At 43.6% G+C, this 23,877-nt stretch overlaps 2 protein-coding genes across 10 annotated transcripts in view; both read left to right on the top strand.

Annotated features, from left to right (window-relative positions):
- Nucleotides 1-13,184, top strand: part of LOC146182220 (uncharacterized) — a 296,023-nt gene extending 282,839 nt beyond the window's left edge. For 5 of the 9 annotated variants that reach the window (XM_084577270.1, XM_084577269.1, XM_084577267.1 and 2 more), the window contains 2 exons: nucleotides 1,699-1,787; nucleotides 9,820-13,184. In XM_084577270.1, coding sequence (XP_084433396.1) covers nucleotides 1,699-1,787; nucleotides 9,820-10,388 — 658 coding nt within the window. In that variant the 3' untranslated portion in view covers nucleotides 10,389-13,184. The remainder of the gene's footprint in view (nucleotides 1-1,698; nucleotides 1,788-9,819) is intronic. The other 4 variants (XM_084577272.1, XM_084577271.1, XM_084577274.1 and 1 more) reach the window with 3 other exon arrangements.
- A 3,121-nt stretch (nucleotides 13,185-16,305) lies between these two features.
- Nucleotides 16,306-22,209, top strand: LOC146182219 (uncharacterized). The gene is made up of 3 exons (XM_084577264.1): nucleotides 16,306-16,677; nucleotides 17,182-17,250; nucleotides 19,539-22,209. The coding sequence occupies exons 1-3, from the start codon at nucleotides 16,339-16,341 to the stop codon at nucleotides 19,641-19,643; spliced, it is 513 nt and encodes a 170-aa protein (XP_084433390.1). The 5' UTR covers nucleotides 16,306-16,338; the 3' UTR covers nucleotides 19,644-22,209.
- Nucleotides 22,210-23,877: the final 1,668 nt, after the last annotated feature.

Below are 23,877 nucleotides of genomic sequence, written 5' to 3'. Positions count from 1 at the left end.
ACTATGGCATCTGCACTGCAGAAATGCGAAAGCCTAAGTGTTGCTGCTGCAAATGGTGCATCAAGTTTGCTGTCATTATCATTATCAACTAAATGCACTGTCATTATCTTTGCTAATGTCATTATTGTCATTATCACTAATTGCAGTGTCATTGCTACTGTCATCCTCACGGTAGACAAGGAGAATTATGATGTGCGTTTCACGATCCTGGGTGTGGCGCAGTTGGTTAAAATGCTCAGTTGGAGATCCAAGGGATGGAGGTTGGATTCCTGGTGGAGACAGGATTTATTTATTTAGTTATTTCGCAATTCGGCGACTCCACGAAGTGCAGGAAAAGGCGTCAAAGAGCTGCGCTTCAAAAAGAAATTAGAAAGAAGCTTAGAGAAGTCTTTGCTAGTGAAGTGGAACCGTTGTCTTTTACAGTGGATAGTTTGGCATCGTGGGTAAACGATAGCCTCTTAAGTTTCACATGCCATGTCATTGATAAGGCGTTTGCGTAGCATGTACAGGCTGTTTCAACCTTACAGGGAATCTAGGAGCACGTTGCTGCTTTGCTTTCGTAATCGCTGCTGTTGGATTGCAAGAATGGTGCCAGATGCATGCGCGGAAAGAGCAGCTGGCTATTCTTGGTGTACATTTAAACCAGTTGCTGGGCAAGTTGGTACAGTGCAGTCCACTTGTAACAATATTGAGAAAACTGGAAAATCTGATCGTTATAACTGATTATTGTTATATCTGGATCGGCAAAAAAAAGCACACGCCCACGCATTTTCAGGAGCCTACTTACTAGCGACGAATAAATCGGGTTGAACAACGCTAATCATCATAAAGAGCACTGAACACTTTATTACGGGATAAACTAATAGCCAATAAACGACCTGAGCGTACATAAAAGTCAGGAATTCACGCTCGCTTGCTCATCGCTTCCAGTAGCTCGTATGGTGGCGGCAGTCCTTTTTGTGTGCACGAAATTGATTAGCGACGGGATGAACTAAACTGATTAGCGACGAGATGAACTGCAGGACATCCCCAGCCTTAATGATCATTAAAATTGCAGAGTGTAAATATCCGTATTTTTCCCCGAGGCTTCCAACTTTGAAACACTACTGTTTCTTCTCGGGAGCTATCGCGCCGTCGTCTTGGTCGGCGCCATCTTCCACGGACGCACAATCGGTGATGGTGACAATGATACGGCTGCACCCGTTGCGCGGCGACAGACAGCGATTGCGATGATAGCGCTTCTCACGCAATGGCCCTCGCGGATTTCTTTTTGCTGGTCCGTTTTCACCACATGTGTCAAGTTTTCACGTCATTCTCTTCGTTGTATTTTTTTTTTATGAGACATTCAGACAAAGTTTTGCAGAAAACATCTACCGGGCAGCGATAAAGCTATCATAGTATCCAATATATCACTAGTAATGGATCATTATATCTGGTTTATTTTTAGATAGGGGCAATGGGAAGGCGGATAAATCCCAGGAATCTGATCGTAATAAGCTATATATTGTTATATCTGGTATCATTTTAAGTAGACTGCATTGTATATGGTTTGGTTTGGTTTATGGGGCTTTACATCTCAAGACAACTCAGACTATGAGAGTTGCCATAGTGGAGTGCTACAGAAACTTCCACCACCTGGAGTTCTTTAACATGCACTGACAGCACATGGGTGCCTTGCTTTTTGCCTTCATCAAACAGTGGCCGCCGCGTCCAAGATTCCATCCCGCATCCTTGGGCACAGCAGTCGAGCACCCTAACCACTGCACCACTGCAGTGGGGTCAAGTTGGTATATCATGCTTACATTCACGCAGCGTAATGACGAGCATAGAGAGGAGGCACCACAAACCGCTGAAAACACCACAGTGGTTTGCGGTGTCTCCTTCTTTGGCCATGTTTGTCTTCGACCTGTGCGAACGTAACCTTGGTGTGCATGACCCTTTGCTGGCTGTTTTCTACGGCTGTTTTCAGCAGCACTTCCTGAAGCGTGGAAATCAAGCTCTCACAGTTAACCTCCAAACGTGGACCAGTTTTTACATGTACTGGTCTTGGTGCAATTCATCAGAACTCTAGTGGAGAAGAAGTAGGAGCTTTCAGCTGAAGGAACTGGCCCGACTTTTGCTATCACTGACAACAGAAGAAATTTTGCTTTTGTTGTTGTGCGGTCATCATTGTAGGGTGTGCAGTACTTCGGCCATATGCTTCAGTTTGGCATCAATAATGTCAAAAAAAGAAAAAGGATGCAACAAAGATGGCACAGCTTTGTGGAAAAATAACGGCATTACTAGTTGGTCGGTATACAGTAGAACCTCGCTATAGTACTCTCTGATACAGTAAAAACTAAGATATATAGCAAAGTTAAGTCTAAAGCGACCCTGCCCACTATGCTTTAGATGAGTTCTTTATTTCACGCAGACAACGAATCAATAAAGAATTACAGAAGTCTGTGCACTAGAGTGCAAGTTATCAAGGAATGAATTTTAAAAATTACAAGCAAATCGAAAATTGCCCTCAACTCAATTTTCCCTGTCTTTCGCTTTCCCATATACTCACCCAGTGGCAACACATGTAGGACCAATCGCGTATACAGTGCATGTCAAGGTGGCAATATCAACCCTGAGCCAACATTTGAAGAGCTATGTGCTTTGTTGGTTTATAAGCCTAGCTCTCAGGCATGTACTATTCGGGACAAAAGTCTATGGACTGCACGTCTGGTGATTTTGGACTAGAAACACGATGTAAACGAATTATGACATTATTTCTCTAGCACATATGAAAAAGCTGAAGTGCAACTTCCACATCGACAAGTATGGTTCGAGACTACTGGCCAATACGAAAGTTATGCGCTTTGGTTGCAGTTTGCATGGTCCACAGACTTTTGTCCCCGATAGTGCACTGAAAGTACACTGGATATGGATAGTGCAGTGTGCTTTTTTTTTTTTTTTTTTTTTTTCGTTCATGGTGACGACTTGGCTCCAACTCATTATTAAATATTGTACTTCATTTCTAAAGAGATAACTAGCCCTTTGGCAGTTTTTCTCTAGAAGTTTCTGTACAACGATTTACTTCATCATGCAGGCTGATTAACAGTGGAGCTTTAGTAGTCGGAAAGACTGCAGTCATTAATAGTGTACCTGCTCTGCTGCAAGTCAAAGGTCACTGACACTTTTTTATTCATGAAGAACTTTTGTCCAAACTTACAAGAGCCCTGCCAAGAATCAGAGGATCATATTTGAACTTTGTCCTAGCAGCTCTATGGTGGTTATAGAGTTGGTCCATTGCTCTCAGCAATTCTTCGAAAGCAAAATCATTAGTGCGTGCTTCTTCATTTTTAATGATTGCAGCTACAGGAGGTGCATGGTAGAGTGGTTATGTATAGAGGTTGGAGTTTTTGGTTTTTGTTCTCTGAGAATTCGGCTGACTTTTTTCGGTGTTTATTTGCAAACACAACTTCTGTTTTTTGGTTGTTGTTTTTTCGGTTAATATTATTTTTTGCTGAAGAAATGTTGTTGTTTTTTTTCAGTAAGATAAAGGCATCCGTGTACAGTTAAAACTAACGTAGTGTATATATATATCTTGCATGTTGTTTTATGCACTTTTATTTAATATAGAGTTGGTCATATATACAGCTAAGAATCTGGAAAATACTATTGCCACGATGAAAATTAGCGCCAAGATAAAGTGCATATATAAAAGATAAATTCACACGTTTGACAAAGGAGTAACTGAAATATTATTTATTACAATTAAAGTTTTGCATAAACCAAATCACTTAAATAACAAACATGCTTCTGTCAGCTTGTGTCTGAGAAGTGTCACGTGGCAAGAAACTGGCGGGCTTTGGTCTCCGCGATTTCCTGGATACACTTGCGCTGCAAATTCTCTGGTCTGTCCTTCGCCCCTCCAAGTGCCTGCCTTGCTGCAAGCGTCCCTTCTCGAGCTCATGACGTGTCTATGAAGGTTGGGAAGCACGGCTGCCATTCTTTTCCCATTCGCGAGGCCATGAACAATGCCTCAAAACACTCAACCACTGTACTTAAACCAACGATCCCACTGTCTCACACCATGCCTTTGTATTGAGCTCTGTTGCAATTTTCTCCCATCATTCGAGAGTTTGCGGCATGTGTACTGACCTTTTTCGGTTTAAACAGAACCTTTTAAATTGCTTTCAGTGTACCTTTATTGATGTTTTTCGGTTTAAACCAAAAAGTCCAACCCATAGTTATGTACAGAGTATCATCTGCACTTGTGTGAGCTGGTGATACAGGATTGCAACTGGTCACGTGACTGTCAGCAAGCAGCAAGAAATCCCCAGCTCTTCTGACCGCACATGGCTTGCTAGAAGCCACCAATATGGTAGCAGTTAAGAACAAAAGGAAAGGGGGGCAGTCACCAGCTCCTGGCAGAAACTGCCTGTGGTCTTTGTAACAGTTTTCATATTAGACCTAAGCACTCTTCCATCTCAGGCCCTGATGGGTCTTCTCTCAGGGGGAAAAAGCAGTGAACACTTCTACTCACTTTGGAAAACTCAAAGATCAAAAGCACAACAGAAGGTGAAAAGTGCACACCTATTCTTTTTTAGTTGTTGAGTTCTATTTTTTCATCACACTTGGTCACCAGCTTGAGCCATTGTAGTGAGGTTGGCTTTTACGATCCACCAAGTTTGAACGACGCATGGCTGTTATGTTTAGAGAACAGTGCTCTTAATATGTGGGAGGCATGTACCCAATTTTCAATGCTGTTTTAAAAACATTATTTGGTCCTGCAGTTCAAGTGCAACGGACAACAAGGTGCAATTAGAAGTATTGCGACTAGCCATTAAGATAAGCTGGAGTACGCAGCCTGAGAGGTTATATGTCTGCAGTCATGTACCAGGACCCATTCTGCGGTAGTTGGATTCTTGGTCAATGCGCATTTCTTTGTAACATATGGTAAAAAATGTGCGCCAGCTGAATGTAGAGAACCTTATTTGATGTTTTTCACCATCTCAGTTAACATTGAGAATTTGATGAGGGGCAGCAAAATGCTAGCTGATGTAACAGTTGATATTATTTTATGCCAGTGCAAGTAAAGTCAGGTAGGCACATATAGAATTCACAATGGCATGACATCTTTTGGGTCAGTTGCAGGTATTCAGGCAATAAACACAATATCTTTGGCGCCCATGGTGCAGCTTGTATAAAACCACGTGCACTGCGAGCGAAATTCTGTTACCCATGGCAAGTCCTTCTACTCCTCTTTCTTTTGCACAGGAAGTGGTTGCTTATTGTCGTCAGATATGCTGTAGCCTTTCTGTAGCCTTTCTGTTGCCTTCCAGATGAAGTAGAGAAAAAGTTGAAGCAATCAAAGAACTCGGTGTTGACAAAAAACTGAAATTATCTTACGAGCTGGTTTAAAGAAAAAGGTAGCCATAGGAATATCCACGTCCTCCACTAGTGACTGTAGTGCGCTCATGCTTTGGGTTTTCTCCATTTTGCTTAGAAAGTTGTTTTTTTTTTTCTGGATCTGCATTATAAAAAATATTTCATTTTTTTTTTGTTGTCCTTCTAAGCTAACTCGAACATAAATGTCTTGGTCCTGGCATTTACCATATTTTCGTGAATATAAGTGCTAAGAATCTAAGACAAAATTTTAAGAAAAATTGGGTTTTTTATTTCACTTTTGGAGAAACTACCTTTTTCAGTAATTTCATATTTGGATCGGTGTTTCTTAAACTCCTTTTGTTATGCAAGAAAAAGTTGGTATGTACTATATCTCCTAGTTGCTTATCTTTGGCAAATTTTTCGGAAGTTTGCCTTGTAGGTGTGAACGAAAATGGTTATGCATAGCTTCACTTCAAAGTGGCCATTTTTAAAATGTCTTCAAGACAGCTTCCTCAAAGTGACAGAGAAAAGTGGCATACTCTTTCTTCTCTTTACTTTAAGAGTGCAACACACATTCATAATGAGTTGCATATCTCTATGTCTCTCTCTCTTATATCTCTTCTCAGCAGAAAGCTGAGAAGCTGCTGCATTGAACCCAAAAATACTGCTTCTGCCACATCATTGTCGACAGTTTTTTTCTCTCCCAAAATATTCGGGCTACCTCAAACAAAAATTGAAAAGGCAAGACAACCTCAGCCAGGGGGCACCGCACCGCTCTCTGTGTGCCAGCGCCTTCCGTGGAGACACTTGTAAAACCTCTGCGCAGCGCGGCTGCGTCATCTGCTCCACACTGCATTCAAGCGCTTGTTTTATATGCAGGTGCGCGGGGGTTGTTCTCCTCCTCTTGCAGAGTTCTGGCCGCTGTCGCAATTTAAGAAATGAAAAACTGAACTGAAGTGATTAAGCTGCGGTGCGCTTCTTCATACAATTTTTGGGGGAAACAGTAGAGTTGACAACCGGTTGTCGGTTCTTGATGTTAGAGCGGTTATGGCAGCCCACTACACAACAATATAGACCATTTTATGACCCTCGGAGAAACTGGTTTGACTGGGCTGTTAAGGGGGGTGTCGTCAACTCTTTCCTGTGCTATGGGAGCAGCCAGTGCGCCAACATGGCAGCGCCCTTCACATTTCTGTAAAATCGTCTACAGGTCGAACCCCTCTTTCGAATTTGCGCTGACAGTGCTGCAGGAGCCATCACAAAACCGAGTAAGCCTGTTACGACAGGCATGTCTGTTATTGTATTCTTATATGTGATCCTGCTTCCTGAGCTCGAAAATTGATATTCGCTCGAGCAGATAACTGAACTAAGGATTGCACTAAGTAAATGTAGAACCAAGAAGGTTTCTGTGCAGAAATGACCCCGCATGTATCAAAAGTCAGCCATTCTCTCGCTGTTCGTTTCGTGGAGAGAGAAAACTGCCTCAAGAATGGCATAGCTCAGCATCTAGTCAATGACCTAGGTCGGGAACCACTCATCGTTAAAGGTAGATAGGTCATTGATTTCGTACAGCAGTGCCATAGCAGCGAACAAACCTTGCCTGGCTGCCATTGGCACGAACCAAAGTAAGGTGGTATGTACGTTTTGTGCCATTGTCGGTAATGCGCCCTAAACCATGCAGAAGAAAGGTACTGCGGCGCCTGCATCATGCTGTGCAGTCATCACCCTGCTGAAGAGAGGGGTTAGTCATGAGTAGGAACGTTTATTTCCGTTGACCTTGTTGGTTTTGTCGTTGTATAAATCATCTGTTGTTAAGCAGTTGACTGGGTTCCCTCCAAGTGAATGGGTACAAGGGAAGCCATCATCTCGTCATTTATGTGCGGCCGAAACTGTGCCCAGAGCATTCATCACTGCGTACACATGCATCACTTGCTCTCCAAGAGATTTCTGTTGACTGTGTAATTTACTCTGTTATTAGGAATACTTTCAACCAGCAACAACACATTGCCAATCTATGTGTACTCACAGACTGGGGTGAACAAAGGGTGTTTCCTTATGCAAACAATGGAATCACCTGCCTGCTTTTACTGCTGAATGTACTGATATTAACACCTTAGAGTATTTGGAAACGAATAAATAAAGACTGCAACCTACCTTTCCTTGAACAAGAAGGAGAGAGATATTGGGGTTTTCTTATTATTCTTGACTCTCCTACACCTTAACAACACATGAGGTGCCACCTCAAATCTCTCAAGCAGTGTCGCCTTTGATTAGCAGTTATGCATTTTGTTTTTGTTTTTCTGTCTCAGAGCTTGCCAACATTGGCACTTTGAAAACAGTGTCCACGGCTCATTTTTCAGGACCTGAGGCGGTGTGCAGTGATCACAGTTCACCATAATTTCTCACTTTCGAGAGCACCGATAAAAACTCATTTCCAACCAGCTTCTTTGTCAACCAAAGAACTGAAAAATGCAAAAAAGAGAATTGTCACTGGCAAAAAACACTGGCTTTGCACGAGTCTCTCCATGACTAGGCCTTCTCCCTCTCCTCCTTCCTGGTACACGTGGACTCGTCAGTCAGCCATGCTCTGCATTGTCATGACTGTGCATAGGTACTACCGCTTCTCTCTGCTCCATCAGAAGCAGATCGCTGGCATAATGGAGCAAACTTCAGCTTATATTTTCTATACTAGGCTACAAAGTAGTGTATGCACAATAGTAGTTTGTTGAGGAAAAATGTAAATCATTTAGGCTGTCTGGTTTCTTTCGGAATCGCCCTTGAGCAAGTGGTGTGGTTTGACCAGTGGTCTCTTGTAAGGCTTCAACAAGATTTTTTGCTGTTCCTTACATATAATGGCAGAGGAGAAGTGAAAGGGCATATGATTAACCATAGGACATAGCTTGAATATGGGCTACCTTAAATATAGGTGTGCCACATCACAAGCATATGGATGTTCTTCGAATTTCATGAATAGTCTGAATTCTTTGCAGCGATGTTGCCATGTTATGAAAGCAGAACCTGGACTTAATGTATACATTGGCGTCTATAGCTGCTGCACCACATTCTTACGGAGTGCTTGTAAAAGCGCAAAAAAAATTTGCCACCAATGTTTACGACAACCACAGGCATGTGGTTTACATGGCATCACCTCTGACTGCTCCGTTCTCTTTCATTATGCACTCTTCATTGTGCACCTTTACACTCTGGTTCTTGATGGCTGGTGACTAACCAGTTTCATCATGTGCACAGCATTGGTGTCTCAGGATATTTGTTGCTTTGTGTATTTCGCTTGCACCCTTAAATTCTTATGTTTCATTTTTATGCTTTGTTTCATGACTTGGGCATTTTGCTGGATGCGGCATGAAAGCGGCAGCTTTAGGCATTTCAGCTTCTGCCACAAAACACAACTATATTGAAAAATTATGATCCATTCATTGAAACCAATGATAGTATCGTAAGCTTTTAATAATTTTCGGAACATTGTCTTCCCTGAACCTGTTTGAAAAAATAGCTGGATAAGTTCTTTTGGTGCTTCATTGCTAAGTAAAATTATGTGCCATTGTGTACGTCCTAAGCACGCTAGACTTGATGCAGCCTGTATTGTGAAGCCAATATCCTTGCTTGTTCACTGTGCGGGCAATAAACTTTTACTAAGTTCTAGTAGGCACACTGTTTTGGTCAGTAATCCTAACATTTCCACACGCTTTAACTTGCTATGTCCGATGTATGAAATGTGGTATGGAGCATAAAAGATGGGAAAATATTTGTCATTTTGGAGACAAGGAGATGCAGGAGGCTCATAAAAGAATAATTTGTAGAAAAGCTAATGCTAATGAGAAAACTGCCTGAAGTTTATCTTCTCTGAACACTGCATTCACAGATGAAGTGATGTTGAGAGTTTCACCCTTTTCACTGCACGTACCATTTGTATTTGTGTGGTATTGTGGTCCTTAGACAATAAAAAAGTATCTAAATTAGCTCGATTCAATTGGGCTGTTATTTTTTTTCTTACCGCGTCTCCCATTGTTACATATTCTCGCTTTCAAGAGCCATCTCTTATGAAATCCCGGAAGTTTGTAACATCTATCCAACTTTATTTAATGCCAAGGATTTGCAGTGTTATCCCTTCATGCACGGTCCTAATTGAGATTTACTTTAGCCCCGAGTTCTTTGAGTTCTAATTGCATTAATGTTTTCTGCAACAAAAACTTGACTTTTCTAATTAGTTCAAGTTTCTTGTAAACACAGTGCAAAAAAGAGATGGACTTCAAGTCCTATCTAGTTCTCTTTCGCCCTTGCCCTTCTTTTATGCATGTTTTCAGGCGAAATGAATTTAACTTCAGTACAGTTGGTGCAGCTCTTGACAGGGTTCTCTTTGAGATATGTTCTTTCTGCCTTACACAAACAAAATGGCACATTGTTGGGCCTCGTGTTGAAATTACTCTGTTTCGAATGCAGGCCCAAGTACCACAGCCTGCAAGTACAGTGCGCCACCTGGACATGATTCATCAAATCAAAAGCACCAAAAGAGTCACCGTGTGGAAGCTATTCCTACTGGCTCAAATTTGGATGGACTGATCAGCAACAAGCTGCACAAATGCATCCACTGCAGGAAGGATTTCGCAGATAAAAGCAACATGGCTAGGCACCTTCGTACCCACACAGGAGAGCGCCCATTTCATTGTCACCACTGCAGCAGCAAGTTTGTGCAAAAAGGCGACCTTTCGAAACATCTTCTCATTCACACGGGGGAACGTCCATACCATTGCGAATACTGTGGAAATACCTTTACGCAAAAGGTTCATCTGCGGCTACATGTGCGTAGCCACACAGGTGAAAAGCCATTTCGGTGCCAGATGTGCCCCATGGCATTTGTGGCTAATAAGGATCTCGTGAGACACGTACAGTCTCACAAAGGTGAAAAGCCATTTCAGTGTGACTTGTGTCCAAAGGCATTTGCAGACAAACGCACTTTCATTGACCACAAAGAAAAAAAACATAAAAGGAAGAGCAGTTTTTCATTATAAATTGTAATGACATGCATCTCATCACTCCTATATTATAAAATAATTTTAACATTATGTAAAACTCATTTCTGATGCCAATTTTTGAGCTTGCCTTCCTTGAGAGTTTAGGGGAAAGGTGATGCCAGCATTCTTTTTGTTCATGCATTCTGAATGTATTAGACTTTGTGCAATTTTTTTATTGCTGGAAACATACCTGCCAACTCTCCCCAATTGTCCGGGAGTCTCCCGAATTTTTATTGCATCTCCCGATTGTACGGACGCAACCTCTCTCCCTAAATTTTTTAGCTATAATCCTATAAAATCTCGTAATGTAACCATGCCGGAAAGCAGTGCGGGAGCAGTTAGTCACCAGTATGCACTTTGAATCGAGGTAGTGGCCGCCCGCACAACCACGAATGTGAGAAGAGAGAGAAAGATAACTTTTATTTGTTCAACAGAGTGACTGTCCCGCTCTTCAGAGGTTAGACCCAGAAGGTGGGACAGTCGCCTTAATTGCAGGCTAGTAGTTCTTGGACCCCGGCGGCATCTTCGGCCAGTCGAACAATTTCTCTTTGGGCTCTGGGTCTGAGCTTCGCAGAAGGGCTCTCCAGGTGTCTTTAGTTATATTTTTAGCCCTGCTTGATGACTTCGCACATTCCCATATTATCTGATCTGGTGATCCCCTTTCCTTACATAATGAACATAGGTCTGATCGTATTTCCTGCCATATATGGCTGACTAGAACTGGGTTCAGGTATGCATTTGTCCGGCAGAAAAGTAAGCGCAAAGGAGGCAAGCACAAGAGAGGAGACTCCTCTCTTGTGTTTGTCTTCTTTGCACTTACTTTTCTCTCCCGTACGATCATGAACCAACTAGTCCAGCAACATGTATTTGTCTGTAGCTTTCACCATGCTACTGCTTCTTCGTAGTAGGACCCTCCTGCTCAGTCTATATTGCATTGTTATTTCACTATAGTAGTTAATTAGGTCCTCTTGTTTACCTTGCTCCGGTGACACTCCTCCAGTACGGTGTGTGAGATCTCGGACTAGTTGTGTGCCGCCTCGTTTCCAGGCACGCCAGCGTGGGCTGGCGTCCAAACAAGGGTGACGTCTCTTTCTATTGGTGTTTGATCGAAGATTCTACCCGCGGTCGTCGCTATGACTCCTGTGGTGTAGCTCCTGATTGTGCTTTACTGTCACTGACTATGTAATAGCCTCGGTTTGAGCAAGAGCCAGTGCTATTGCGGCCTCTTCTGCTGCCTGTATCAGTCTTGTTCTTATAGATTGCTGTTACCATTTCTCGCTTGCCATTCACTACGACTGCATTCATTTTTCTTTTGCCGTAGTATACTGTGTCTACGTATGCAATTCTATCAGGATTCTCTGCCTTGAATCTCCATGTCTGTGTTTTTGCCCTTTTCTCTCGTCTTTACTTATTATTGGGGGATATGGATCAGTTTCCAGTCCTCCCCTCTCATTTCATCTGTCTTGTCCCAGTATTTCTTTTGTTGCATACCTATTTCTTTGCGTATGTTCCTTCCACCCTTACTTTTCCCTAGCCTTCTTTATTGTGTAGCTAGTGTTGCCTCAACTATTTTGTCTAATCTGTTGTGTATTCCCAGCATTATTATACAGTTCATGGAAGTACTGCCAGGAGGTGCAGTGCTTTATTAATGCCTTTCCGGATCATGCTATCGATCTTATCTTTTTCTGTCTTCTTCAGGTCTAAGTATGGCATGGCATAGCTAACCCTGCTTATTACGAAAGCTTGTATGAGCCTTAATAGGTTACTTCCCTTAAGTCCTCCTTTTTTGTTGGCTATTCTCCTTATAAGCTTTGTCGTTTGTATGATCCAGTTTCTTTATCGTTTCTCCGTTGTATCCATTCGTTTTGAGGACCATTCCTAGCACCCTCATTTGCTGTACTTTCGGGACCGCTTGCCCCTCCACTCTATATAGAACATTTCATGCCCCCTCTCTTTTGCATATTGTACAGTGTTGTTTGCTGCCTCTTGCAATTTCTGCTCGATTTCAGCATCGCTACCTTTGTTTATGCAAATGTTTATCGCATCCGCATATAGGCTAAATTTTATGGCTTTTATTTGCTTGGGAGTCCACGCATGGCTATGTTGAAAAGTGCGGGTGATAGAACCGCTCCTTGAGGTGTGCCCCTGCTCCCAAGTTCGAATGTCTGAGATTCTATCTCCTAATATCTTAATTTCGCTTTTCTGTCTGAGAGTTTCTTATATATTCATACGTCCTTTCCCCTACGTTTAGTTCTGTGAGGCCCTGTAGAATAGCACCGTGTTTGTAAAATCAAGTTCAAAAGATGGTAAAGTTATCTTAAGATTGGACCTGAAGAAGGCATTTGACGAACATGAGCAACCGACAGACACTGCCATATTGGATTTTCTTAATTGGCTCGTCTCAGGCTGGCTCGCACATTTAGCAATCCAGTCATATGATCGTAGGTGCGCTAGGTTTCAGTTGGCTGTCTCAGGTCGTCGAGAGAAGTGCAGAATGCTGAACTACGCTTTGTGTTTTCCCGAGTTGGAACGATTGATGGCGCTTCTGAAAGCCTAGAAGAAGTTCTCGCAAGTATTTCAGAAATCGTACACGGTTCAGTTTTTGTGCTTTGACAGTTTGCGAAAAGGTGACAAGGACAAGTATGGATTCTGTACTTCGTGCGCCTGTCATGTGAGAGTTTCGCACGACAGCAAGAACGACATCAAGATACACATCTCGCAGAATCATAAGAACTATGTTCGTGCTGCAAAAAATAAATTGATGAGCCCTACCGATGCTTTTAGCCTCAATAATTTCTGAATTGCTGAACTAACGAAAAAAATTATGGGTGTTTTAAGTATGGCTTGAACCTAGTGATAGAGCAAAAGCTGAGTGTTGCAGCGATAGCCTGTTTAATACCCACTTTTCAATCCGCAGTTATTTCATAACTTTTATTTAAATTAGATTTTAGGGAAAGGGGGGAGCCTTATGCTTTTGAGTGGGCTCCACGGAATTGTGGACACCTAATCAGGCGAAGTTCATATTTTTTTCTTGTATATTGTACATCTAATCATGTTTTCATATTTTTTTTTTCTTGTGTATTGTACATTGGTATATAAGTAAGGAAAGGCGCCGTATATGTATTTGACCTTCAAAATTGTTCAAGGCGACGTCGCAAAATCCACAACAACAGCAATCCAGGGCAGCCTCTCCTGTATTTTTTTTTTTTTAATGATTCATAGGAAAGGCGGAGTATCTGTGCCCTGGGGGAATGGAGGAAGGTGGGAGTAAAAGTGGAAAGAGTGGTGCAACCACGGTGAAAATGTGCAGCGGTGGCGTAGCAGTAGAACATCCGCCTCGCATGTAAGAGGACCGGGGTTCAAATCCCGGTGCCGCGCAATTCTTCACAGCATAAAAAAAAAGATATCCGCGTGTCGATGGCATTGCATAAAGGTATGGGGTGCGACCTGATGCCGGTGAACACATCCGGCAACGCACTCCCTCACCAGAACAGGAGTTGGCCACCCTGGCGCAGTGATTGGCCGCAACCTCTCATGATTAGAAAATAATTGGTGCCACAGCGAAATCGTTGTTGTTGTGGCTGCAGGAAGAAGGAAGAGCCAGTAGCACGGGCCTGCTACCGGCTCTGTAGCTGAGCCACTATCTGTACATATAAATCTTAGTATTCTCCTACTGCGTGCGTTAGCATTTACTCTTTTATTGGTTTTTCATATTTAGATTTCCTTCTCTATTCCCTAGCATTTATTTCTATTTATTTTTGCGATGTAGTTATACATCTCAAAATCTAATATCTCTGCACCCCAATTCTTGGCCGATCCCCCTGTGTGGATATGTGCCATCAAAATAGAGGAGAACAACACTTCCGCTGCCTCGTGCAGACAGAAAAAAAAAAAAAAGGGCAGATTTATTTATAGGAAGGGAAAGGCGCGGTAACTGTCTCACTTGTTTTCTGTGGACACCGCAACCGCGCCGTAAGGGAAGGGATGAGAGTGGGAGTGAAAGTGGAAAGAGAGAAAGAGGAACCGTAGTGGAGGGCTACGGAGTAATTTCGACCACCTGGGGTGCGCTGACATCGAACAGCACACGGATGCCTCTTTTTTTATTTGTTTATAGGAAGGGAAAGGCGCGGTAACTGTCTCACTTGTTTTCTGTGGACACCGCAACCGCGCCGTAAGGGAAGGGAGGAAGGTTGGTGTGAAAGTGGAAAGAGAGGAAGAGGAGCCGTAGTGGAGGGCTGCGGAGTAATTTCGACCACCTGGGGATCTTTAACGTGCGCTGACATCGCACAGCACACGGACGCCTCTTCGTTTTGCCTCCATCGAAACGCAGCCGCCGAGGTCGGGTTCGAACCCGGGTACTCCGGCACAGTAGTCGGGCGTCACCACCCCGGCGGGGTACACGGACGCCTCTTCGTTTCGCTCGTGCAGACAGAAGAGAAAATAGAGAAGAAGGAAGAGGGAGGGAAAGGCGCGCCGCAACAACAGCCGTCGTCCACCACATTGGCGGGCGCAATGGCGGCCTACAACAGATAAAAACATGGAGGAAGGACAGCCTTCCTCCATGGATAAAAATTTGGTGGCAGGCAAGCCCCCACCGCAAGCGGCGGTGACCTACCTGTCCCGGCCCCATCAGGGGAGTCTTGCGAAATCGCTGCATCGCGGCCAGTGAAGGCTTCAAGACATCCCACTCCCTCCGCCGCAGAGGTCTCCTGAATTTCTTTCATGTTGCTAGGTTGGCAGGTATGTGGAAATCACCGTGGTGGAAATATCATGGCTACTCTATGCCAATGCAAAAATAAAAGTTCTTTTTATGTTCTTTCTATGGACTTGTTTTAAGGTATTGGTTGTGGTGTCAAGGGAGTGAAGGGAGTCGCACCTAAAATATCCTTTGTTTAATTTGGAGGTTTCATGGGTGATCAAGATACTTTGTTGGGCGAGTTGGTACTTATTCATTCGTGTTCGCGCTGTTTATATCAATAATTCATGGGTGATCAGTTTTCTGTGGACACCTGAACCGCGCCATAAGGGAAGGGAGGAAGTTGGGGAGAAAGAGAGAAAGGGGAGCTGTAGAACCATAGCCGGGGAGCCATAGTGGAGGGCTGCGGAGTAATTTGACTACTATAGTCTCACGGTTTCCGCGCTGCTTTGCCTCGGCGGCACTGCAGCTAGAAATTGACACTCGCGCGATGCATTTGAGAAACTATCCGACTGCCCTCGCGTTAGACTTCGAAACGTGGTCGGCAGCTCATTAGTGCACGTCGTCGGCTCAACCTCTGTTCTGTCTTCTGCAAGTTGGATGCTGCCCGGTTCCACTGCCGACTGCCGGCCGACTGTCGATAGTTGGAAGTTTCTGCCGCGATGGTCGCTGGTGCAATGGTGGAAGGAATGAGATCCTCCGATCTCAGCGGTCGCCGGGAAGACCGGGATCAAGGCGCGGGAGCAGGCGCACCTTCACGAAGCGAACGACAGGGTTACGATTCTAGAGCACTGTAACAGGGTGTTTGCACACAAAGCTCTGGCGGGCGTAATGCACATTGAACAGACATGACGTGCACAGTGTGCTAGCAAGCCGAATAGACTACAGAACACGTCGTTGTCGTTTGGCCAGTGCTCCAGCTCGCTGCCCACGGGACGGGTTAATGCGTTAATGCTTCGAAATCAGTTTCAAACCATGCTTCAGACATTTGGTTTCCCGCTTCGGCAGCCGCTCGATGGCGATTTAGCTGGTGATAGTGCTGCGGATATCCGAGGCCAAGCTGGCATGATTGGCGTTTCGGAAGCACCATAAAAACAAAGTGAGAACTTACATTTCGAAAAATATCTTTATTCAGAACAATCGACCTATTTAGGCGAGGAGATCTGCGGATAAATATCGTAAGTGTGCCTGCCAAGCGCATGACGCAAAAGACGCAAAGCCAAGCCAAGTCAGGCACAGCAGTGGCAGTTCATGAAAATGGCGGACAGGCCTCGGCCTTCGCAGTGTTCGCGACCTGCTGCAGAAAATGACGACAGTAGCAGCAGCAGCAGTAGTTCGGGACGGAGTGACAGCGGATCTAATTCCAATTCGCTTAACGCTTTTGCCAATGATGGTGGCTTCCTTGAGCGGTTCAAACAAATGCAAGAAGCCTGTAAGCAGCAAGCCGCCGCTCAAGACTCCCAGTCTCAGTCACTGGGCGAGTTCGCTGTCCCTCAAACGAACTCCAGCGTTACTCCGACGAACAGTGAAAAAACAGAGTCCACGGAACCAGACGCGGCTTCTGCGGCGAGGAAACGGGCTCTCCCATTCGTAAGATATACTTACGGCCGTGAGCATTTTTACTGGCCGTTGCGAGCTTTCTAGAACGAATCTTCATCTTTGCATAAAGCTATGCCTACAGGAGCCGTGTCGGTTTGCACATAATGCCTGTGAAATCAATCATAAAAGAAAAAAAAATTGTGCGTTGAGGTGCATGTTTTTCAGTAGTTTAAACTCGCTGTTTTGTTGTGGGGCTGGTGAATGGCCCGCTTGATTCTTGAAGTGGGTGTGGACATATCGAGTACAAAATTGCATATAAACATAATAAGCATATCAGTCGTTAAATGCAACACTTCGTTGATCCTTCTTGGTTTTGCTACAAATATACAGAGTTTAAAAGGACAGTGGAAGTGGGTTTGCGAGTTTTGTCTATCAGTATTGTGCATGCTGCAGAAGTTTGTAAACGCTAGGAACTGCTGTTGTAGCGTGGAGAAGCGGTGTGGCATCGGTTCTTGGTCCGCGTGTGTCTAATGTCCTAGTCCTTACTTCTTTTAGGTGGGTAAAAGAAGGGGTGGCAAAGTTCTAAAGACGGGCATTGTCCACAAGCCGAAGGTTGAAGATGAGGTAAGCCCTGGTTGAAGGTGGACCTACTTGTCTTTTCTTTCACCCTTTGTGCAATGGGGAAACCGTCTATCGCTGTTCGCCCATTGAACTAAGTATTCATTGGCTTAACAACTTAAATTAACCACTTAAAACCTCATATTGTACAGCACGGGTGTGGGTTGTTGAACAGGTGGCCACTCCACATCGTGTTTTCACCTAATGGCCCCTGTTGTAATTGCAATACTTGGCATACTTAGCTTCGAAAAGCGTCCAGCTTCGGCAGTTTCTATTGTTGGAACTGAGCTGGACACAGTTAACACAATGCCAACAGCTCTCTAAGCAGTGATGAGTTTTGTTTGGATTTCTATTCTATTGTCCATTACCACATTAGCTCGGTTACATTGGAGCAGGCCGATTCTGTTCTTTCGTATGTCCTTAGAGCTGTCCATAGAATTGCTGGTCACAGCATGTTTAATCAAAGTGCGAAGGTTTTTAACAAATTCATTGTTTGAAGTTACTCAAAAATGCCCAGTGACACATCATTGCAATGTAGCCTGTACATATGAACAATTTGTGATTTTCAGAGTTTAAATGGGAATCCAGTTCTGACGAAGGCGCTTGAATGAAATTGTGGTGCAGGTTAAAAAAAAATCTGCATCTCAGTGATAAGATTTGGAGTAGAATTTCTTTAATTTGGAACTAAAAGTACATAGAACAATATGAAATAATGTGGTGTAAGGCCGATCCATTTCTCCATTTGACTGTAATTAGCTATTCTGATGTGTCCTGTTCTTGCGTTTTTTTTTTTTTTTTAACATATACCCCATTTTATTAGTGTCCGCTCTGTTAACAGTTTTTTTTAATACTCACCGAATAAATTGGCACTGCCTTTGTATTCAGGACTAGAATAGCAGAAAATTGGCAGCTCTCATGCCACATTGGAACACCTCAGTGGTTTTCTACATAAATATAGGCAAGAGCCGACATGTCTGCAGGTGCAGTGTTCTGCAACTTTATCACAGCAATTTTGAAAAATTCTCCCGCCTCAATTAAAGGCCCGTCTGCAGTGAAATCACGCACAAAATACCAAGTTTAACAACAAAAGTTGCATGGTTTGGCTGTGCATGATGTGAAACCGGAATTGTTCACGATGAGTCTGGTTTTGCATCATGTGTAGCTAAACTTCCTAAGTTTTGTTGTCAAGCTTGGTACGACACAAAGGGGACATGAATATATAAGCTTTGTGCATAATTTCACTGCAAACAGACCTCCACTTTTGGTAGGCTCATAGTATTGCGTTTATTTTTAATCTATCCTTTGGGTCGCACTGCAGGTATCTAAAGCAGTGACAACGTGGTTTATCGCTTGCTTCTGTTCTTATTCCATGCTACCTGTTCAGATGTAGTTGAACTTCAGTGTTTGAACAAAATGTTGCTGATAATGTTTTCCTAAACTGACCCGTTTGTTGATTCATTCTATTCATGCCCCTGTGAGGGCATGTCGCCAAGGAGCCATGGCCATGAAAAGCATCAAAACATATAAGCCCTTTCAGAAAGGTCAACCTGTTATGCATGTGTGTGAGGCTCAATCCCATATTTCTGGTGTGCTAGAGTTTCGCCAAAAATAACGCTCGCTTTTGGATGGCCAACGTTCCTCCATCAGAGTGCTCTTAGTGGACTCATTGAAAAAGCCTCCCAAACAGTGACTTGCAACAGCAAAAGCAGAGCAAGATGATAAACTTCACTCAAAATGTGAGCCAACTTAACATTGATCGGCAGTTTTGTTTCATTGGAGTTTGAACTCCGCTAGCGCTTCTGTGCTTGCTAGCTGCCCTTAATTGTTGTTGTGGGGTTGTATTTAAAAAGTGACCTGAATTTTTTTCACGAAATTCGGTTAGTACAGGCAAGTACCCTTTGCAGATTTTAATTGTCCTTAAAAAATTTCCCAAGTTGCCATTGTGAATTTTTCCGCTGGAGCTTGAGGCAGATGCAGTACTTGATTGGTGAGGGCAAAACCACTAGCCTTCATTTTTGCAAAGCTGTGCGAGTGGTGGTCAGTGTTATCACTGGAGCTGGCAATGCTGTGGACGGCTGTGGCAAAATGGGCATAAGGCTACTTCAGTGTCCCAGTTCTCGAGCACTAGACGTGCAGGCTCAGCTTTACACCCGAGTCGGCAACCCTCAAAACTGGGGCACCCTAAATGATTGAAGCCTGCTCCCGTGGGTTAGCCACATCCAGGACGCCAGGGGAATCAGCTTTCATGGAGGCACGCAGGGGCTCTACAAGGTGGCAGCCAATTTGGTTTGCAGGAGGAGCTTCCCAAGGACGCCTGGTCGCGCTACTTGGCCGAAGTGCGCAAATACCGAGAGCGCTCATGCGACGACGAAGAGAAGACCCGGCCGCTTGTCAAGTGATGAAACAGTTCGGCTGCTGTGACAAGCAACAGAGCAGATGCCTTGGACACTGTTGTGACACCCATGGAGAGCCACTTGCTGCTGTCTCCCCCTCCCCCCCCCTGAAGTATTGCTTCACCTTATAGGCCGCAGGCATTTGACTGCTGGGAGTTCTTTATGAGCCCATTGCTGTGTTGGCCTCTGCAATGTCTTGCTGAGAAGCATGTTTACCATCAGCAATGTGAGGGTGGTGTCACATTTATTTATGAAACACATGTTGCCAGTAATAAATGTGGTTACTTATGGGAAAAAGTCTGCAGGATAAAAAGTGTGGCAGGATAAAAAGTGTCTTATGCCAGGTTGTCAGGGAGATGAGCATAGTGCAAGTAAATGAAACGCAGTACGTGGAGTGCATGTGGCCCTCAGCTAATTCTCTATCATGATGAAGTATATACTACTTGAAAGATACTTGTCATTAAAGGGTAACTGAAGCAGTTTTAGAATTCACCTAAATTAAAGGAGTCGAATGTGTGACAGGCAAGGTTAAACCATGCCAAGCCAGTTTGTGCTAGCATTTAAATTGACGACATAATCGCTGAATAAAACCATTTCGGCATTCAGTCTTCTCCACAGTGCATGGTGACAGAGGAAGGAGACTAACGCCAACGAAGGTAAATGTTGCGAGGCATTGTTCGGCAGCATCACATGAATCACAGAAAAAATTGGGCAAAAACTGTTGAAATTTTAAACGTCATTATCTAGTTTCACCACACTGTTGCAGTGCTCGGAGGAGAAGCCCGAGAATTATCTCTGCACGCATTTTTAGATGCAAAATAACTGGGCCGCGCATACCAATCATTGTGTTTTGTTCATTCGCAGCTCTAAATTTGTAACTGTGCTAACCACTTTATATGCATGTGATTAGGAACCTGGCCTTACCTGCCAGTAACAGGCTTGCAGTTAGCTGAGGATGTAAAAGGAAACATAGATTATAGCGCTAAAAGCTCTTGTGTTGTCCAGGTGGTAACAGCCGCCGAGCAATGAAAATAGTGAAGTCGGCGCTTTGTTGCTTGGTGTTGGAAATGTCCAGCCTTATCTTGAGCGATCCTTTGCTTTAGGAAAGTTTTTTAGAAGCTTTTTAGTGCTGCGACTCATTCTACAAGGTTGATTTTTCTGTTCTCTTGTTAGGCTCAACTGTTTTCTCTAATGATGTAGTTTTACCACACTGTCATCTATAGGTCAGGGTTTTTGATTGTGATTAAAAACATTCTGGTGGCCGACACCTTTGCTTTGAAGGCAGTCCTAATTGGAGTAGCTCGATAGAAACTGTCTTTCTATGCGATTAACAATGCTATGAACTTCTTTACTTGCCCATTTTGTCGACAGTCTGGAAGGGTAAGACTTCTGTGTTGTGCATGTGGTCGTGCTACAGACTATCATCTTATGTGTCATTCATGGTTGTGCCAGGTGTTAGCTTTCATGCTGTTGTGGCGAGAAATACACTTATATGGATTTTTATGATGAGTTTTCAGTGCTGTTGAAATCGTGACGCTTCATGGAGAACGCGATTGCATTGTATGTTGCCTCAATTTCTTCTTTTTTTTTTTTTTTCCTGTAAATTTCAGCATCGTCTGTGCAAGGTTTGCACTCTCCAGGTTATTCAACTGCGCCCTACATGGGGCCAGGATAATTCTTTTGAGGTGCATTCAATTTTTGTGCTTGGTTATAATTTTCTTAAGTGGCTTCGTGATTTTATATGAATTTTTGTGGTCTATAGTAAGATCAAGCGGCAGCAATTTTGCCATGTCTGTAGATACAGCAGGACCGTTTACTGCTATCTTGCCAACCTGCTAAATTACTGTTGAGAACCTGACATCAGCTTTGCCTTTGACTCAGTGGCTGGTGAAACTGCCTCTGCGACAAAGCGTCATTTAGGCTTAATGGCAGCGATCGATTGATTGATACCTATGTTTATGGTCTTCTGAGTTTACCCATTAAGCCTGTTGAAGGGTAGAGGAGCAAATGTGAATTTGTAAGTTGTGTTTCTTTACGTTAACCATATGTAAAGGTGGGCTTGTAGTATGATTTGGAGTAGTAACTTGGAGCAGAGCGCACACTAACCACAGTTCTGTCAGCCCCTGCTTCAGTTTGAAACAACCTGTCCCCATACTGCATGGGCTTGGTGTACTATTGCTATAAAAATAAATGTGAAATGCATGGCACTTATGCACTCTGCTGTTCAGGTTTCTTGTGATTGATCATTCTTTCACCTGGCTGGTAACTAAGATGTGCTAGATTCATCCATGATTTATATCATCAGTGGCTCTAATGTGTTTTTGTTTACACCCTGGTGAAAGAGCGACGACAAGAATTCAAACATCAGAGTGCGTAGGTGCTGCACTTTTTGAGTTTTTTTTTTTCTTCTTTCCTTTTGCCCCTGTACATACTTGCAACCTTTGAAAAATTGCACATGCCATCTTGGTAGGCGAAAAGTACCGTCTCTGGTCTATCATTAGCATGCATGTTTGTTATTGTGGAAGAATACCTGCAGTCTAACTGTGTCAATAAATGCCCTACTTACGAACCAGAGATGGCTTTTTCTAGTTTTCACATTTCCAGCACCTGTCACTGCACTGTCCAAAAACTGTGCCAGTGAAATGAAGGCCGCCCTGCTAATGGGTGTGATAGTTTTCTACATTGTGCAGAGCAGCCTTGTAAAACCGCCCATAGGAAAGTAGAATTTTTTTGACAGTATGTAACAGCACAATTCAAAGCGCTTGGTTCCATTGGTTCGTTGGAGCCATGAATGACTGTGTTTGGACATTTGAGAACAATTTGAACCTTTTTCCTACTTTGTTTTCTTTGTAATGGAAACGTTACTATTCCATTGATATGGTCATAATGGCGTGGAGCAATTTCAGAGCGGGCCTCCTAGCAAGTAATTTCAGCTAACTTAACTTCATTTTATAAAGGGCAATGCACTTCACAAATACTTGAATGGTGTACGATTGTAGACAGTTCTGGCCAGGTCTGCATATTTTCTAAATGTGCCTTTATTGCTAACTAGATGAACTAGCAAACTGTGTTGTTAGCTTTACTGCTAAGCCGTAATGCGTAATAAGAAATCACTTTTTCGATTCTTATTCAGTGTAAGTTCAGCATAATTTTTGCTGCATATTTTACAGTATTGCGCTTCATACCTTGTAAATTTCCCTTTAAGGAGTAGTCTTGGAGAGTCCTCCCTTTCTAGTTTTACGTGACATTTGAAACACAGTTATCCTGCCAGAAATTAATGCTCTTTAGCACAGTCGCAGTAAAAACATACTTGGCAATCATTTTGGAGTTCAAGCTTTTAATTTTAATGTTAACCGCAGAGCCCAGCAGCAAGCATAAAACAAAATTCAAGAGGGCACTTTGAACCACTAAAATGAGGCGAAAGTCGTTATAGTGGTAGATCGTAGCTCTCCACTAAGTCACCTCTATTATCCTCTTTTCTTTTACTCCCACCTTCCTCGCACCTCTATCTTCCTCACTCCCACCTTCCTCCCTTCCTTTATGGCGTGGTACATGTGTCCGCGGTTAATTATAACAGATACTGTGCCTTTTCTATCCTGTAAATCAATTTGAAATGCCGCTGATGCATGCTGTACTAACACTTCCTAGGCATCTGAGTATGCTTCTGTTTTCTGTGTGGTGCGACATTCGAGAAAGAGCCAAATGAAAGGCCCCGCACGGATGCCTGGATCAGAGACGCCTAGCGGGGTCAGCTTCGTATATGCATGAATCTCCGAATGACGTCATTACCTGTTGTGACAGTACATCGCATGCCCCTTGTTGAACGCAACCAGTATTTCATTGAACGCATCAAAGCTCACCGGCATTCTCCAATTCGTTTACAGGAAAAGAAAGGCGCAGTGTCTGTCACTCGCGGAATCTCGCTATCGCTCTCACTGTAGACGAGGGGAATTATGAACAGCATTTCATTATCTGGGGGCGTGGTGCAGTTAGTAAAGCGCTCGCCTCATTATCCAAGGGATGGAGGTTCGATTCCCGGTGGAGACAGGGTTTATTATCCAAGGGATGGAGGTTCGATTCCCGGTGGAGACAGGGTTTATTTATTTTTAAACTCCCGCTCTCGAAAGTTTGACACACACTGCCAACAGCGTCTGCCGACAGCTCCTGTTGACAACGCTGAGAGCTTAAAAGGCTTTCACCTTAAAAAATGTCGCTCTAGTGCAGGAGGCACCGATCAGTG

Source organism: Amblyomma maculatum, chromosome 8 (assembly GCF_055883805.1).
Source record: "Amblyomma maculatum isolate TAMU_Amacu chromosome 8, ASM5588380v1, whole genome shotgun sequence".
Classification (NCBI taxonomy): domain Eukaryota; kingdom Metazoa; phylum Arthropoda; class Arachnida; order Ixodida; family Ixodidae; genus Amblyomma; species Amblyomma maculatum.
The sequence above is the reverse complement of the archived record's forward strand: the minus strand, read 5'-3'. Positions and strand labels throughout refer to the sequence as shown.

What these genes read in the sequence shown, in the direction of transcription:
- LOC146182219 (XM_084577264.1), top strand. Translation starts at nt 16,339, where the DNA reads ATGAAAATGGCGGACAGGCCTCGGCCTTCGCAGTGTTCGCGACCTGCT. An exon ending in GGAAACGGGCTCTCCCATTC is followed by an intron (nt 16,678 to 17,181) that starts GTAAGATATACT and finishes TACTTCTTTTAG; the next exon opens with GTGGGTAAAAGAAGGGGTGG. An exon ending in AGCCGAAGGTTGAAGATGAG is followed by an intron (nt 17,251 to 19,538) that starts GTAAGCCCTGGT and finishes TTTGGTTTGCAG; the next exon opens with GAGGAGCTTCCCAAGGACGC.